At 40.8% G+C, this 14,595-nt stretch overlaps 1 protein-coding gene across 1 annotated transcript; it reads right to left on the reverse strand.

Annotated features, from left to right (window-relative positions):
• Positions 1-508: 508 nt before the first annotated feature.
• LOC139941817 (somatostatin receptor type 5-like) lies at positions 509-10,571 on the reverse strand. The gene is made up of 4 exons (XM_071938438.1): positions 10,215-10,571; positions 8,860-9,001; positions 7,570-8,031; positions 509-1,149 (listed from the first exon to the last, which is right to left on the reverse strand). Exons 1-4 carry the CDS (start codon positions 10,569-10,571, stop codon positions 509-511), a joined length of 1,602 nt encoding a protein of 533 aa, XP_071794539.1.
• Between the last annotated feature and the right edge of the window lie 4,024 nt (positions 10,572-14,595).

The raw sequence follows: 14,595 nt of genomic DNA on the forward strand, positions 1-14,595 counted from the left end.
CATATTAAAATTGTCTTCGTTAATTTGTTTAAAAATCAAGTACTAACTATCGGTTTAATTTCGGTAAGGTAGATATGTTTCAGGTGATTTGTTGAGAGGTGTGATGCCGCGGTTTTTGCGCACGTGAGTCCATTAATATACCCAAATAATGAGAGCAGTATTTATCGGGGTTTCTTTACTTTAGGGCGGATGTGATCAAATCTATACTGATTTTATTTAAAGTAAGTTGACACCTGCAGTGCACTGTTCGATTTAAACGAACTTGCGCTAATGTAACACTTTAGGTCACTCATTCGCTCGTACCCAGCGCCAATTGCCTTAACCAAAGGAGCTGGGATGGGCAAACGTATTAAGCATGCTCATTGGTTTAAGGCAAGGCGCTGCTCAGTCCCATCATGCATCACACTTACACTGCTAGCATGACGTACTTCGTGAGCTACAATCTGTGCAAGCTGATTGGTCCATCCCAGCGTTCCTGGACAGACTGGCCGCTGGGGCCGAGCGAAGTTTACTCATGTCCATAGTTTTGATAACCTGTTGTTTGGACACCGACATCAATGCCATCTAAACTCTGTACTGATGTGCTGACGGTGGATTGTGCGACAGATAACTTCATTGTAGATCCAGAACTTAATCTATTAGTTGCCATAGTGTTGCTTCTACTAAGACCCCTCTGTTTAAGACACCAGATATGCTTGGTAAAACCAGTCCCAGCAAATGGATACATGAACGGGTTGGCGGCACTATTCACGTACAGAATTACCTTAGTGATAGCCGTTGACGTCATAAAAAGGTTCGAGTTGCCCAGGAAATGGGAATCCCAAACGAGCCAGACGAGGATGAAATGCTCAAACAGCCACGACAGTGCAAACACAATCACCACGATCATAATCAAGCGGAGAGTCTTGCGCATGCGCCGTGATCGTTGACCTTTATCATTTGCTATATTTCCTGGATTGGGCTTTTTGAGTCTGTGATAGATCAGCAGGTAGCACGTGATGATGAAAGAGAGTGGCAGGACGTACATCATCAAGGCAGCTGCGGTTTGAAAGAGCTTCTGGCCGCCACTCCAGGGAAATATGATGGTGCAGTATACCCCATAGAAGTTAACGCTGTAGATGACGACGGGTGAAAATACAGCCAACGAAACTAAAGTAGAATGAAAATAAAAAGGCTGAATGTTGAGAAAACATAGACATAATAATCCATCCGTTGCTATTTCGAAAAGAAAAAAAAAATGTCACGGTGATTTCTAAATACCACAAAAGTGCACAAAACACTGTCGACACAATGTGGACATGAAACATTTTTGTCAACACACAGAACTATGTGCGGCAGGCACTGTGTTGGCATTTCTTTGTTCTGACACTTAAAGAAAGAAAAAAACCGTATTCTTCAACACTGAAACGCAGTGTGGACATGTTTAAGTCCATTAAGTGTTGCCATGTCCCTTAGTATGTGACACTTTTACAGTATTTTACCAAGTTGGAGAAAGCTAAGGAAATGAAAGTCCGCAAAGTGTATGCTACGCAACATAGAGATGTTGAAGGTGTATCGTTTGGATTCATACTTCAGTTTGGTCTAGTCTACGCACAACCGATTGCTTTTCATGTATTGTCGGAGTGCTATCGTCAGAGTGCTATATTGCCTCTCACAGCAATGCTAAAGGCACTGGCAGATCTTTGGTAGTTGTCAAAGACCCATCTCCACACTTTGTGTATCTCACGTATGCATAAAAATAACAAACCTGTGAAACTTTTAGAACATTGGTCGTCGAAATTAAAAGAAGTGGGAGATAAATAAACTTGTCGTGAAGGTTGTGTGTCAAGCAGCTGAAGTTATTTTCAGTGAGAAACTTCTTCTTTCTCAAAAACTACGTACTTTAGAGGAAGCACTTTCTCACAATGTGTTATACTATCAACAGCTCTCCACTGCTCAATACCAAGTAAGTTTTGACGCTGAAAACTATTTTGGGTAAATACCAATAGTGCCCAGTGCCTTTAACAAGATCAAGAGTTATATACTGCAGTTTATTGCAATAATACCAATCAAGAAATGTCAAATGCCATGCCTTCTGGTGCAACGAGAGACATAGCTCCAAGAAGACGGTAAAGGACGGAGAAAGAGGAGTACCCTTATAATCGGGGCTGGTGTTGCAGGAGATTGGGTCCCCCCAGCGCGAACTATGGGTGCTTCCATTAGCTTCCCTGGGTCTACCCCGCGATGCTCACTCGGGTGAGTCCTTGACAACAAGAGCTAAACGAACGATCACTAACCGCTCTCGTGGTGACGTCATGCACCTTGGGCCAGCCCCCAGGTGACCCACTCCACAAGCAGAGCATCAGGGGCTGACCCGGGTGAGCTATTTGAACCGGCGGGGGCACAACCGGGGTCGACCCAGGGAAGCTAAACGAACGCACTCTAACAATATACAACTACTTTCGTTAGCGCCCACTTTCGAATCATCCTCCTCCAGCCCATGCTACTTTTTCATAAGGGGGACAGAATCTCAAGCGGACGGATTCCCTGGAATACTTCCGCCCGCTCGATCATTTCTCTCTTTCTGGAGCAAGTAGGGAAACAAATAGAGGTCCGCAACCGTGCATCTTGAGACATACCAAGTCACGATATTTGTCGTTTATTCTTATCAATAAGGTTGAAACATAATAGGTAAACTAATGGCCAAAATAGTTTCAGTTTATATACAAAGTTAAAAGATAAAGAATTTCGATCAAATGTTACAAAGTAACCAAAGTACAACAAAGAGAAGAGCCGAGTGGCTTTAGCGACTTGATACGAGAAAAACGCAAATGAGGAGCAAACAAGTTGCTCCTTCTTTGGATTATTTGTTAGCTGAGACTAAGTTATTTCTCAGAAGTGTATACAGCCGGGGAAAGTCATTTCCATTGGGTGCGTTCGTTTAGCATCTCTGGGTTGACCCCGGTGTGTGGCGGCTTTTTTTCCAGGACGAACGTGGGTAATTATCTGCACACATTCGTCACGCCACACCCGGGGTCGACCCAGGGAAGCTAAACGAACGAACCCAATGATTTCCTAGAACGGACCGGTCCACATTTCTAAAAAGGTGGGTCTGGTCGCTGTGCAGTGGACGCTATTGGTAATTACTCAAATTAGTAGTTAGCATAAAAACTTACTTTGTAACAAACATAACACACTGTGAGGAACGACTCCCTCTGAAGTAACGTAGTTTTAGAGAAAGAAGTAATTTTCCACACATTTGAGTTTGAGACCTCGGAACCAGATTTTGATGTCCCGAAATCAAGCATTTGAAAGCACACAACTTCGTGTAACAAGGGTGCTTTTCTTTCACTATTATCACGCAACTTTGACGACCAATTGAACTCAAATTTCCACAGGTTTGTTAATTAATGCATGTGTTGAGATACACTAATTGTGAAGATTGGTCTTTGACAACTACCAATAGCGTCCAGGGTCGTTTGTTGTGTTTTGTGTAAGCTAAATAATGTCCTATTAAGTTTTACTTTTTATGTTTGTTATCAAATTATCAGCGTCCATTAAAAAATAAGATGGGTCAAACATGATTGATATAGGGATAAAACATACACACACAAAAAACATTTGATTTAAAGGCAGTGGACACTATTGGTAATTACTCAAAATAATTATAAGCATAAAACGTTACTTGGTAATGAGTAATGGGGAGAGGTTGATGGTATAAAACATTGTGAGAAACGGCTCCCTCTGAAGTGCCATAGTTTTCGAGCAAGAAGTAATTTTCCACGAATTTGATTTCGAGACCTCAGATTTAGAACTTGAGGTCTTGAAATCAACCATATCTAAACGCACACAACTTCGTGTGACAAGGGTGTTTTTTTTCTCTCATTATTATCTCGCAACTTCGACGACCGACTGAGCTCAAATTTTCACAGGTTTGTTGTTTTTTGCATACGTTGAGATACACCAACTCTGAAGACTGGTCTTTGACAATTACCAATAGTGTCTAGGGTCTTTAAGTCTACGTTTAAACTAGAGCTATCTTTGGTTTCTTTGCATAAGCTATTGACCTCTGTAATTAATACATAATAAATAATTATGTTAATCTCACAATTCAAACATTATTATTCATCCGATTTCGGTGTTTACAACCAACACAAGGACAATGTTCACATGCTGAAAACTGCTAATGGCTTAGCACTTTTCGCCCGGTTCACACAACGGTTAAAGGCAAATACTCAATATAAATATTATCATAAACCTTTCTTGATAACGAGTATGGAGAGAGATTTTGAAAAACAGCTCCCACTGAAGAGACGTAGTTTTCGAGAAAGAAGTGATTTTCCACGAATTTTGTGAGGTCTCGTAGTCAAGCATCTGAAGGTACACAACTTCGTGTGACCATGGTGCGACAAGGGTGTTTTTATTTATTTAATTAATATCTCGCAAATTTGATGAACTCGAATTTTGACCGGTTTGTTATTTTATACACATGTTGAGATGCACCAACTCTGAAGACTAGTCTTGGTGTCCAGTTTCAGTCAAGGGAAAGCACTTATTCAGTTTTGTTTTAAATCATTAATGATCTAACAAAACACGAGCAAAACAGCGTCCATGACTTTAGTGTCAGCTCAAACAAACCTAATTAATACCATGTTAATAGAGAACAACTTGAAGTCATTGCTACACAAAAACAGTTTTCGTTAACACGTCCCAAAACATGTAACTTCAGTGTACGGAACCAATTAAAAATCAATAACAATAATTTATTAACGTTAACATTAATAATAAGTAAATGCGGTAACCAAATTAGTTGCAAAGTTGAAGCAATGACATTTTCTTATGCTACTCGTTTTTGGTGCTAGTTTTGTAAGTAAATGTGGTAACCAGTTGCGAAGTATTTAAAGGCAGTGGACACTATTGGTAATCACTCAAAATAATTATTAGCATAAAACCTTACTTAGTATCAAGTAATAGGGAGAGGTTGATAGTATAAAACATTGTGAGAAACGGCTCCCTCTGAAGTGACATAGTTTTGTAGAAAGAAGTAATTTTCCACGAATTTATTTTTGAGACCTCAGATTAAGAAGTTGAAGTCTCGAAAGCAACCATCTAAACGCACACAACTTAGTTTGACAAGGTTTTTTTATCTGTCATTATTATCTCGCAACTTTCAACACCAATTAAGCTCAAATTTTCACAGGTTTTTTATTTTATGCATATGTTGAGATAAACCAAGTGAGAAGACAGGGCCCAATTTCATGGCTCTGCTTACCGCCGAATTCTGCGCTTACGATCACGATTCCCCGCTTACGTGCAAGCGCCGAATTTCTGCGCTAGCCTTGTAAGCCTGGAATGCCTAGTAATGGGGGAGTACAAACGCGCAGAAGCCAAAATTCGCCGCTAACCGGTGAAATACGCTTGCCGTATAAAAGCACAGAGTTCCCTGCTTCCGTAAGCGCCGATTCTGTGCTTACGGTAAGCAGAGCCATGAAATTGGGCTCTGGTCTTTGACAATTACCAAAAGTGTCCATTGTCTTTAATTGTAAATGGCAACAACGTCTGCCACTTGTTTGGTGCTAGCTTCGTGGGTAATGCGTTTACCAGTTGCAAAATGAATGCAGAGACTTGTACTTCCTTTCACTTTCAACACGGGAGGACTCTGTCTATTCAAAAATTATTGCGTCATTGTACTTATTCTTTGGTTTGTTAATTTTATAGAATTAAAGCAAAAAATAAAACATGTAATAAATGTCTTCGTTTGTTAAAGGCAGTGGACACTATTGGTAATTACTCAAAATAATTATTGGCACAAAACCTTTCTTGGTGACGAGTAATGGGGAGAGATTGATGGTATAAAACATTGTGAGAAACGGCTCCCTCTGAAGTGCCATAGTTTTAGAGAAAGAAGTAATTTTCCACGAATTTGATTTCAAGACCTCAAGTATAGAACTTGATGTCTCGAAATCAACCATCTAAACGCACACAACTTCGTGTGACAACGGTTATTTTTCTTTCATTATTATCTCGCATGTTCGATGACCAATTGAGCTCAAATTTTCACAGGTTTGTTATTTTATGCATATGTTGAGACACACAAACTGTGAAGGCTAGTCTTTGACAGTTACCAATAGTGTCAACTACCTTTAGATTACATTACCAGTTACAATAATATAATGCTGTTACGGTAAAAACATATTTCCGTAGGAAACTTTGTTTTCATAAAACGACATTAACAACACAAATTATTATGCTATGAGGCCTATACTCATAGTGCTTCTCAGCTGAAATTAACAGCCACCTCGGGTGTGTTTTGAAGAGGGTTTGTGATGGTGCGTATTACACTGGAGTCCAAATTGACCCCGATGAGGGCAGTATTTATAAGACGTTTAGTTTACTTCTGGGCAGTTGTGATCAAACCTATCCTGATTGTAAATGAGTTAAAAGTGTTTATAGGTGTGTTCGCACGTGTAAGTACAACTAACGGATGGGACGTAAATCCGTCGGTCCCGTGTGTGGTGTAATGCACGTAAAATAACCCAAACGCGCGTTTTCGAAAGGAAAAGGTACTCACCCCGGTGTTCATGGTATGATCGGCAGCATATTGCGCCACAGCACCTTGTAAACCATTACATGGTGCTATGTGAAATGAGTAGGTCTCATAATTCAAACGTATAGTCCCTTATAACCTGCAGGAAAATACTTAATGTTGAAGCGCCTTCAGCGTCACTGAGTGAGTGACGGACACACGAAGAGCGTTGAATTAGCCATCACGTGATACTCGTGTGTGCCCCCCCCCCCCCCGGTGTCAGCCGCCACAGACCCAGCGAGCGGGTCTCTGGTTGATGCCCGGATGCAATGACGTGGTTTCCGGCAGCAGACAAATAGGGGGAAACAAGTTGAGTTCGACTTGAATACAGAAACTTTCACAGATTTGATTGTCTGTGAAACAACTATGCAAATGAAGAGGAATTGTAATTCATGAAAAACAGACAGGTTGGTGACTGTTTGCTGCACACAAACAAATGAAATCGTGACGACACGGACGCGTGCACTAGAATACTGATACCCTTTGCAGTGACCGCCATTTTCGATAAACGTGCACACGTGAATGGCTACTATAACATGAGGGTCTTTCGCAAAGCGTCACGTGTGCACTTTTCCAAAATCAAAGATGGTGGTCAATGACGTCATGTGCAATTCATCTCAATCGGAGCAGACGAAGTAGCTGTATGTGTACACGGCACATCGCATCAATTTAGCATTTACTTTTGCCAGAATGCCAATCGAAAATACGCAGCATTTGATTAGAACCTCGTTTCGTGGCGAGTGTAAAACCCCGGTACCCGGTAAAGCTACTCGAACGCACCCGTTACATTAATGCAACGAACTTCTGCCATTGGCACCCGCCCTCTATTGTTCACACCCGCCCATGGTTTTGATACCCTGTTGCGGGGACACTGACATTAATGCTATCTAAACTCTGTACCGATGTGCTGACGGTAGATTGTACCACAGATAACTTCATTGTAGATCCACAACTGAATGTACTAGTTGCCATAGTGTTGTTTCTACTAAGGCCCCTCCGTTTACAACACCCGAGATGCTTGGTAAAACCAGTCCCAGCAAAGGGATACATGAACGGGTTGGCGGCACTATTCACATAAAGAATGACCTTAGTGGTAGCCGTTGTGGTAGTAAAAAGTTTCGATTGGGGGAGGAAATTCGGGTCCCATACGACCCAGACGATGAAGGTATGTTCCAACAGCCACGACATTGCAAAAACAACCACCACGACCAGAATCAAGCGGAGAGTCTTGCGCATGCGGCGTGACCTTTGACTTATTCCTACCTCCCCTGGACTGGGCTTCCTGAGTTTGAGGAAAATCATCAGGTAGCACATGACGATGAATGAGAGTGGAATGACGTACATGACGAAGGCAGCTGAGGTGTGAAAGACTTTTTGGCCGTAAGCCCAAGGGAATAGGATGGTGCAGAACAACCCATAGTACTTAGTGGTGTAGATGAGGACGGGTGAAAATAAAGCCAACGAAACTGTAAACACAACAATGGAAAGAAAAAACACTGAATGCTAACAAAAAGGTGTACATCCGTAAACGGACCGGGGTAAAACGTGTAATGGTTGCGTTTACATATATACGGGTGTGAATTTGAGCTGGGAGGAGTGGGGACATAGGGGAATTCTAGAGTGCGTTTTGGCGACCCAAACCAGAAACATTGGTCATCGCCGGTTGAGCGTTTATTTCGCGTGTTCGTTCGAGCGCAGGGACGATGCTGTTCTGGCCAACCGTTAACCGACTTGTCAAATGAGTCGGTTGGGCTTTGGTTGGGTCGCCAATACGCTACCCTAAAGACTGCTGCGATACACTGCTATGGAAAACTGCGCAGGGACAATGACATAACAAATTTAAATAAATGCTTCACAGGGGTGCAATTATTTAGAATGATTGTAGCGATTTGGAATACGTCTACGCACCCCTTTCTGTTACACACCCTCCATGATCTGTGCACTTCGGGAAGAACCTTATTTTTTAAACACCGGTATTATTATTTAGCATTTATTTTACTATCACGTATGGGCATTGGAACAAAACAAGTCTAAATATGGCATGGTTGTGAAACTAGACTACTGCTCTACGGTCCCATATTTAACCAGCAGTTCGCGCGAGAGCAGTGATTTTGCATGCGAGAGGACCGTTATAACTTGACTATCCCATTGCGGCAGACCATTAACGACTTCTCTAAAACTGTAGGTGCTCTCTGGTGAGTGATCATTTTTACACAATGGTGCAATTTCAGGCTCTTGCAATAACACAAATAACACAAATGAAAGGTTGATAGTGTATTTGATGATATACTTACTAATCCATATCAACAGGATACAAACGAGGATACCATTCTTACGTCGTTTGGTATGTCTTATGCTGTCCAATGGATGAGCAACCATTCTATATCTGTCATATGACATCAGAGCCAATGTCAAACACGTGACCTCAGCTACAACCTATTAGTAAATTAAAAGCACAACAACCATACTCATATTCTGGGAACACTCTTAAAACTCCCGAGTCAGAATCAGAGACTTTGAACCTGTAGGTGGCAGCAGGCAAATACCAGGGCAATTTTTATAGACCTTTTCGCAAATTGCGCAAGCGCAAACTTTCGAATGAGGTGCATGCTGGTCTATCTAGTCATCAAATTTAAAGGCTAGCTAGTCCAGCATGCACGTAACTCCACGTCTATTGTGCGCGTACAGAGTATCTGCGACTTATAAGGTCTATACGCCTTTCTTAATATTTATGAATAAGGTACGTCACAATGCCAACTCAAAACGAGGTGATGGGCGCAGCCACTGCAAGGGACGGGGGAAGTGCGCCCATAGCCTCATTTTGGGAAAGAATTATGACGTCATGCATAAGTATTAAGAGAGGCCTATAGACCTGTACGCAAATACCTCCCTCATTGCACGCGTAATGCGATACGGTCTATTGTTCACGTCGTTCTGGAAGGTTTAGTTGCACGTTCCGTGTGAACGTGAACGTGAACGTCAGCAAACTTGTGTCGTTAACATGTCACGTTTAGCATAAGTAAAGTTCACATTTTTCACGTAAGGTAAGAACGTGCGCGCAAACATTATACGTGAGCATGCAGTAAGCCCAACGTGGTGACGTCATCCAGAAACAGTACAATTTGTTGACGTTCACTTCACGTATTTTTTTTCGCGTACGTCCAGCTAAACCTCGCTTTTGTTTTTAAGAGCAATGGATTTACCTGTGGTTAGTCTGGTGCCACCAGAGTCCCGAAAAGTCTTCAATGACCCGGATTCCAGGGACCTGGCCACTTTCCGGGTCAGGCTGACCCGATTAATGATAATGCATCCATGGTTCCTTAAACACCCTCTAGCACAATGTGAGCTTTTAGATGCCTGAAAAAGGGGGCTTCAGGCCTGAAGTCTTTTCAGATTGTTAGAAAGAAATGCCCCTCTCTCAATTACTACAATACTCCACAGGGAAGTGTTTCTCGCATTGGTTTGTTCTATAAACACCACTGTGCGGCACCTAAATGTAGCCCGAGGACAACATTTAGGGCTCGGGCTACATTTAGGTGCCGCACACACCTCTTATTTGCTCGCTACCAAGTTTGTACACGCATATAATTATCTTTGAATGGTTACCAAAAAGTGGCAAGAGTTTTTAAAGTGGTATTATTATACTTACATATCGCAAGTAGAAGGTGGGCCAACAGTTGATTGCCAATGAAAGATTAAAGCCAATGTTATCAATAGACGTAGTCAGAGCGTGAACCAGCAGGAACAGAAAGTCTGTCACTGCCAGGTTAGCGAAGGAGAAGTTTGTCGTGGTGTGCATGTCTTTGTGACGTACCACGATGTATATGACGGCACCGTTTCCGATCAGGCCGACGAAAATGACAACAAACATGGTGACGGCGATGATCTGTATGGGGCCGAATTCGCGTCCGTCGTCCGAACCGTCGACATAAGAATCGCCATCTTCGTCAGTTCCGTTCCCCGTGCCGTTCCAAGCTGATGAGTCGTTCATGAAGGGTAGAAGCATGGTTGTCATCAACGCTGCACTACTTGTTCGTTCTACATAAATAATCACAAATCAATTGTTAAAATTCGTTAAAATACTGCACTGCCTTCAGAATTTAAAACATTCCGGGTCCCAGGTAGACTTGATTCAAGGGTTGGGTCGGAACTGCAAGGGACGTGCGTGTATAACTGAAGACGGAATGATTTTCCCGCGCAATCCGTGAACTTGGTTCGCTCAGTTGCCATAACAGCTACTATAATACGACCAATACTCAGTGATGATACCTTCTGTATTACAGCACCGATACTCCTCGTTCCCCAGAGAGAAAAATTAAACAGGATGGCCATCCAGTGAGTATCTAATCCCAGATCATTTTTGACCTGTTACTACGTACACTTGACCAAACAAAACAACATCATCAGTCAGCCGACGAACACTTAAAGACAGTGGACACTATTGCTAATTGTCAAAGACTAGCCTTCACAGTTGGTGTATTTCAACATATACATAAATTAACAAACCTGTGACAATTTGAGCCCAATCAGTCATCGAACTTGCGAGATAATAATGAAAGAAAACAAAACACCCTTGTCACACGTTTTGTGCGTTTAGTCGATACCTCAAGTTCTTAATCTGAAGTCTCAAAATCAAATGCGTTGAAAATAAACTATTTCTCGAAAACTGTTTCTCACAATGTTTAATACCATCAACCTCTCCCCATTACTCGTCTTCAAGAAAGGTTTTATGCTGATAACTATTTTGAGTAATTACCAATAGTGTCCACTGCCTCTAGGGATGCTGTGCATGTCACACTGCAGTAACACGCCTCTGATACGCCGTGATGATGTAAGCAAACCTCAATATGGCTGGGGACCAGTTGACGGAAAGACTTTACATTAGTGTAGATGTGCACAATACAACTATAACTTCTAGTTAAAATTCATTTTAAAGGTAGTATTTTTTTGAGGAATCGACGAAACCCGGAGCGAATTATGAAGCCACATTTTATAAATAGCCCAAATGCTGGTATTTGGGACCATCCAACTATGTATTGTGCATAAATAGAACAGCCCAACAGACAAATCAATGTAGCCTTGTTTGAAGGCATTGTAGACCTTTGGTAATTAATAAACGCCAGTAATCTCACTTGGTGTATCCCAACATCAGCATAAAGAAGAAGAGTTTTTGTGAAAGTTTTGGTCATGAAAGTTGCAAGGATATGACGAAAGAAAAAAAAACACGCAATCTGTACAAAACTGTGCCAGAAGTTTTTAGGTGAGAAATTACCTCTTTCTCAAAAACTACGTTACTTCAGAGGGAGCCGTTTCGCACAATCAGCTCCCCATTTCTCGTTACCAGGTAAGTTCTTATGCTTAATTGCTTTGAGTAATTACTAGTAGTGTCAAGTCCCTTTAAGAGTCCTCAAATCTTGAGTCACGTCAACATTTACACCTTTCCCATTTGCATGTAAATTAACCATCGCTCGTTCATAAAGACACTGAAACACATGGCAGATTGTTTTTAGGCGATCCGAAGGCAACCAACTGCACCGTACTATAAATTGAACACTTCGGCAGCACATAACTCACTATTTCCAGGAGAAAATAATGCGAACAATTAATAAATGTATGCATTTTATTGAAGGGGTTGCCTGAGTGGTTGCGGAAGCAGGGAGTTATGTGCTTATACGTCAAGCGTATTTCACGGGTTAGCGGGAAAGTAAATTGGCTTGTGCGTGTGCGAAAAGTGATCGTAAGCGTTTAATTCGGTGGTAAAAGGAGCCATGAAATTGGGCCCTGACATGTACTTTAAAGTACAAATATATGTTGGCAAAATATAAAGGCAGTATCGTGCATTTTCGTATGGGAAGGTTGGCGGCGCGGAGCAGAACATTACATGACAGTAATGTTACTATACTAAAGCCCACGGGAATGTCAAATAGGCATATCCAATATTGATATAAAAGTTTAACATTCACTGTTGTACAAACCTACGGGATAAAAAGTTCAAATATCAATGTACAAGGTAGACCTTGAACGTACAAACCTATGGGATATGAATATCCAATATCCAATATCGATGTACAAGGTAGACATTTACTGTACAAACCTACGGGAATGTCAAATATCCAATATCGATGTACAAGGTAGACATTCACTGTACAAACCTACGGGAATGTCAAATATCCAATATCGATACACAAGGTATATAAACATTCACCGTACAAACCTACGGGAATGTCAAATATCAAATATTGATATACAAGATTAACATTCACTGTACAAACCAGTGGGAACATTCAAATTCCAATATCAATGTACCGAGTAGACATAATCTACACAAACCTACTTGATATGAATATCCACAATCCAACATCAAACTAACTTTACACTCATAACGCGTTTATGCGTATGCCTTTAGTGCAAATTCTACGGCGTTTGCAAATCAAAAGTCTTGTAGTTACGGTACGATGATAGATTTTAAAATGTTATTGCTTGAGAACCATTCACGTGATGAGACAAAAAAAAAATACACACGTACATGGCTCTTGGAACATGAATGATGTACACCACCTCTGGTCGTTCGCAGCGCCTTGTACAATTACAAATAGCCCCGGGTCTGAGAGGTTGTTTGTAACTACTCTGTTTACAAGGTAAGTGGAAGATGTATGGTCATTGTGCGATATGCCGTATAGGGAAAAGTGACGCAATATATTCGTCTTTTTAATTACATGTTTTTGCCAATTTCGTCGTAATATCTATGTTGGAAGATAATCAAAGGAAATAACTGTATATACCATAGTGCAAGAAAATATTTATTGCACACTCAGAGATTGAGGTAAATGGATGTATTATAGGATAAAATATTGATTGCTTAATAGAATAAAGTACAGTATCCACTTACAAAACATGGCTTAAAGACACTGGACACAACTGGTAATTCAAAATAATTGTTGCTGTGAAACAATTAAAAAACGGCGCCCTCTGATGTGACGTAGTTTTAATAAAGATGGATTGTAATTTCTCCAGGCATGAAGCCCTTTGTTATGCATCTGCACCAAGAGTGTTTTTTGATTTCATTATTCTTTTGCAACAAGAGCATGTTTTCCTTCCATTATTTTCTCACACATTCGACAGCCAATTGAGCCAACAATTTCACAGGTTTGTTATTTTATGCATATGTTTCGATACACCAAGTGAGAATACTTGTCTGTGACATTTACCAAAGTTGTCTCGTGTCTTTAATAACATGTAGTATCTATATCAGCAATAATTATCTTTCTGCTTTAACGCTATGGACATCATGGAACTGAAAGCTGTTAACCTTCATGTTTCATGCCTCGGAGGATACAAATGCATTCAAAATGAAAAATAACTTCCCGAATTCAGTTTACATGAATTTGTGAACAAAACGGGTATAATCTTCAGTGCACGTTTCGTGTTTCTATAGCTACAGAGGCCGACTTGTAGTTTGACTATATTTATTACTAATTTGAAAAGGTCGATGCTTTACGAACAGAGAGATAACCAAGGTTGTTTTTACCAACTTACTTCCATAATGAAGTGTATTCATAAAAAAAAACATAATGGATTTAGTGACCATGGCCAGAAGCGAAAGAAACGGTATATTTTATGCAGGCGACGTCATCAGCCACTCTCATTTATGACAGACATTGTGTAAAGAAGCCCTACCCTCACCATTTTGTTTCATTTGTATATGTGGGTTACAATAATTATAAAGATCATGCATGCATAGCCGGTGGTTGTGCGTGCTTTGAACGATTGTATAAAAGAAAAAAGAAAAGAAGAAAAAAGGTCCGCTGAAACAATATTATTCAGATGCTATAAAATGTTGCTCTACAGCTCATTAACATTTTTGTTAACGTTGACATTGTATTTTAAAAGGGGTACAATGTCTAAACGGAGTCAATTCAGCGGCCTTTGCTTAGTTGTCGATTGACTTTAGTTTAGTCGTTTATTGTTGTCGATAAATCGTTGAAATAACGTACACTCCAAATAGCAAGTATTATTAGACCAGACGGATA

Source organism: Asterias amurensis, chromosome 9 (assembly GCF_032118995.1).
Source record: "Asterias amurensis chromosome 9, ASM3211899v1".
NCBI classification, from domain to species: Eukaryota; Metazoa; Echinodermata; class Asteroidea; order Forcipulatida; family Asteriidae; genus Asterias; species Asterias amurensis.

Bases quoted from the DNA above. Each gene is read 5' to 3' on its own strand.
- LOC139941817 (XM_071938438.1), bottom strand. From the start codon at position 10,571: ATGCTTCTACCCTTCATGAACGACTCATCAGCTTGGAACGGCACGGGG. The intron at 9,002-10,214 runs GTAAGTATAATA...ATTTACTAATAG, and splicing joins CCACCTTCTACTTGCGATAT to GTTGTAGCTGAGGTCACGTG. The intron at 8,032-8,859 runs GTAAGTATATCA...TTGTGTTTACAG, and splicing joins TATCCTGTTGATATGGATTA to TTTCGTTGGCTTTATTTTCA.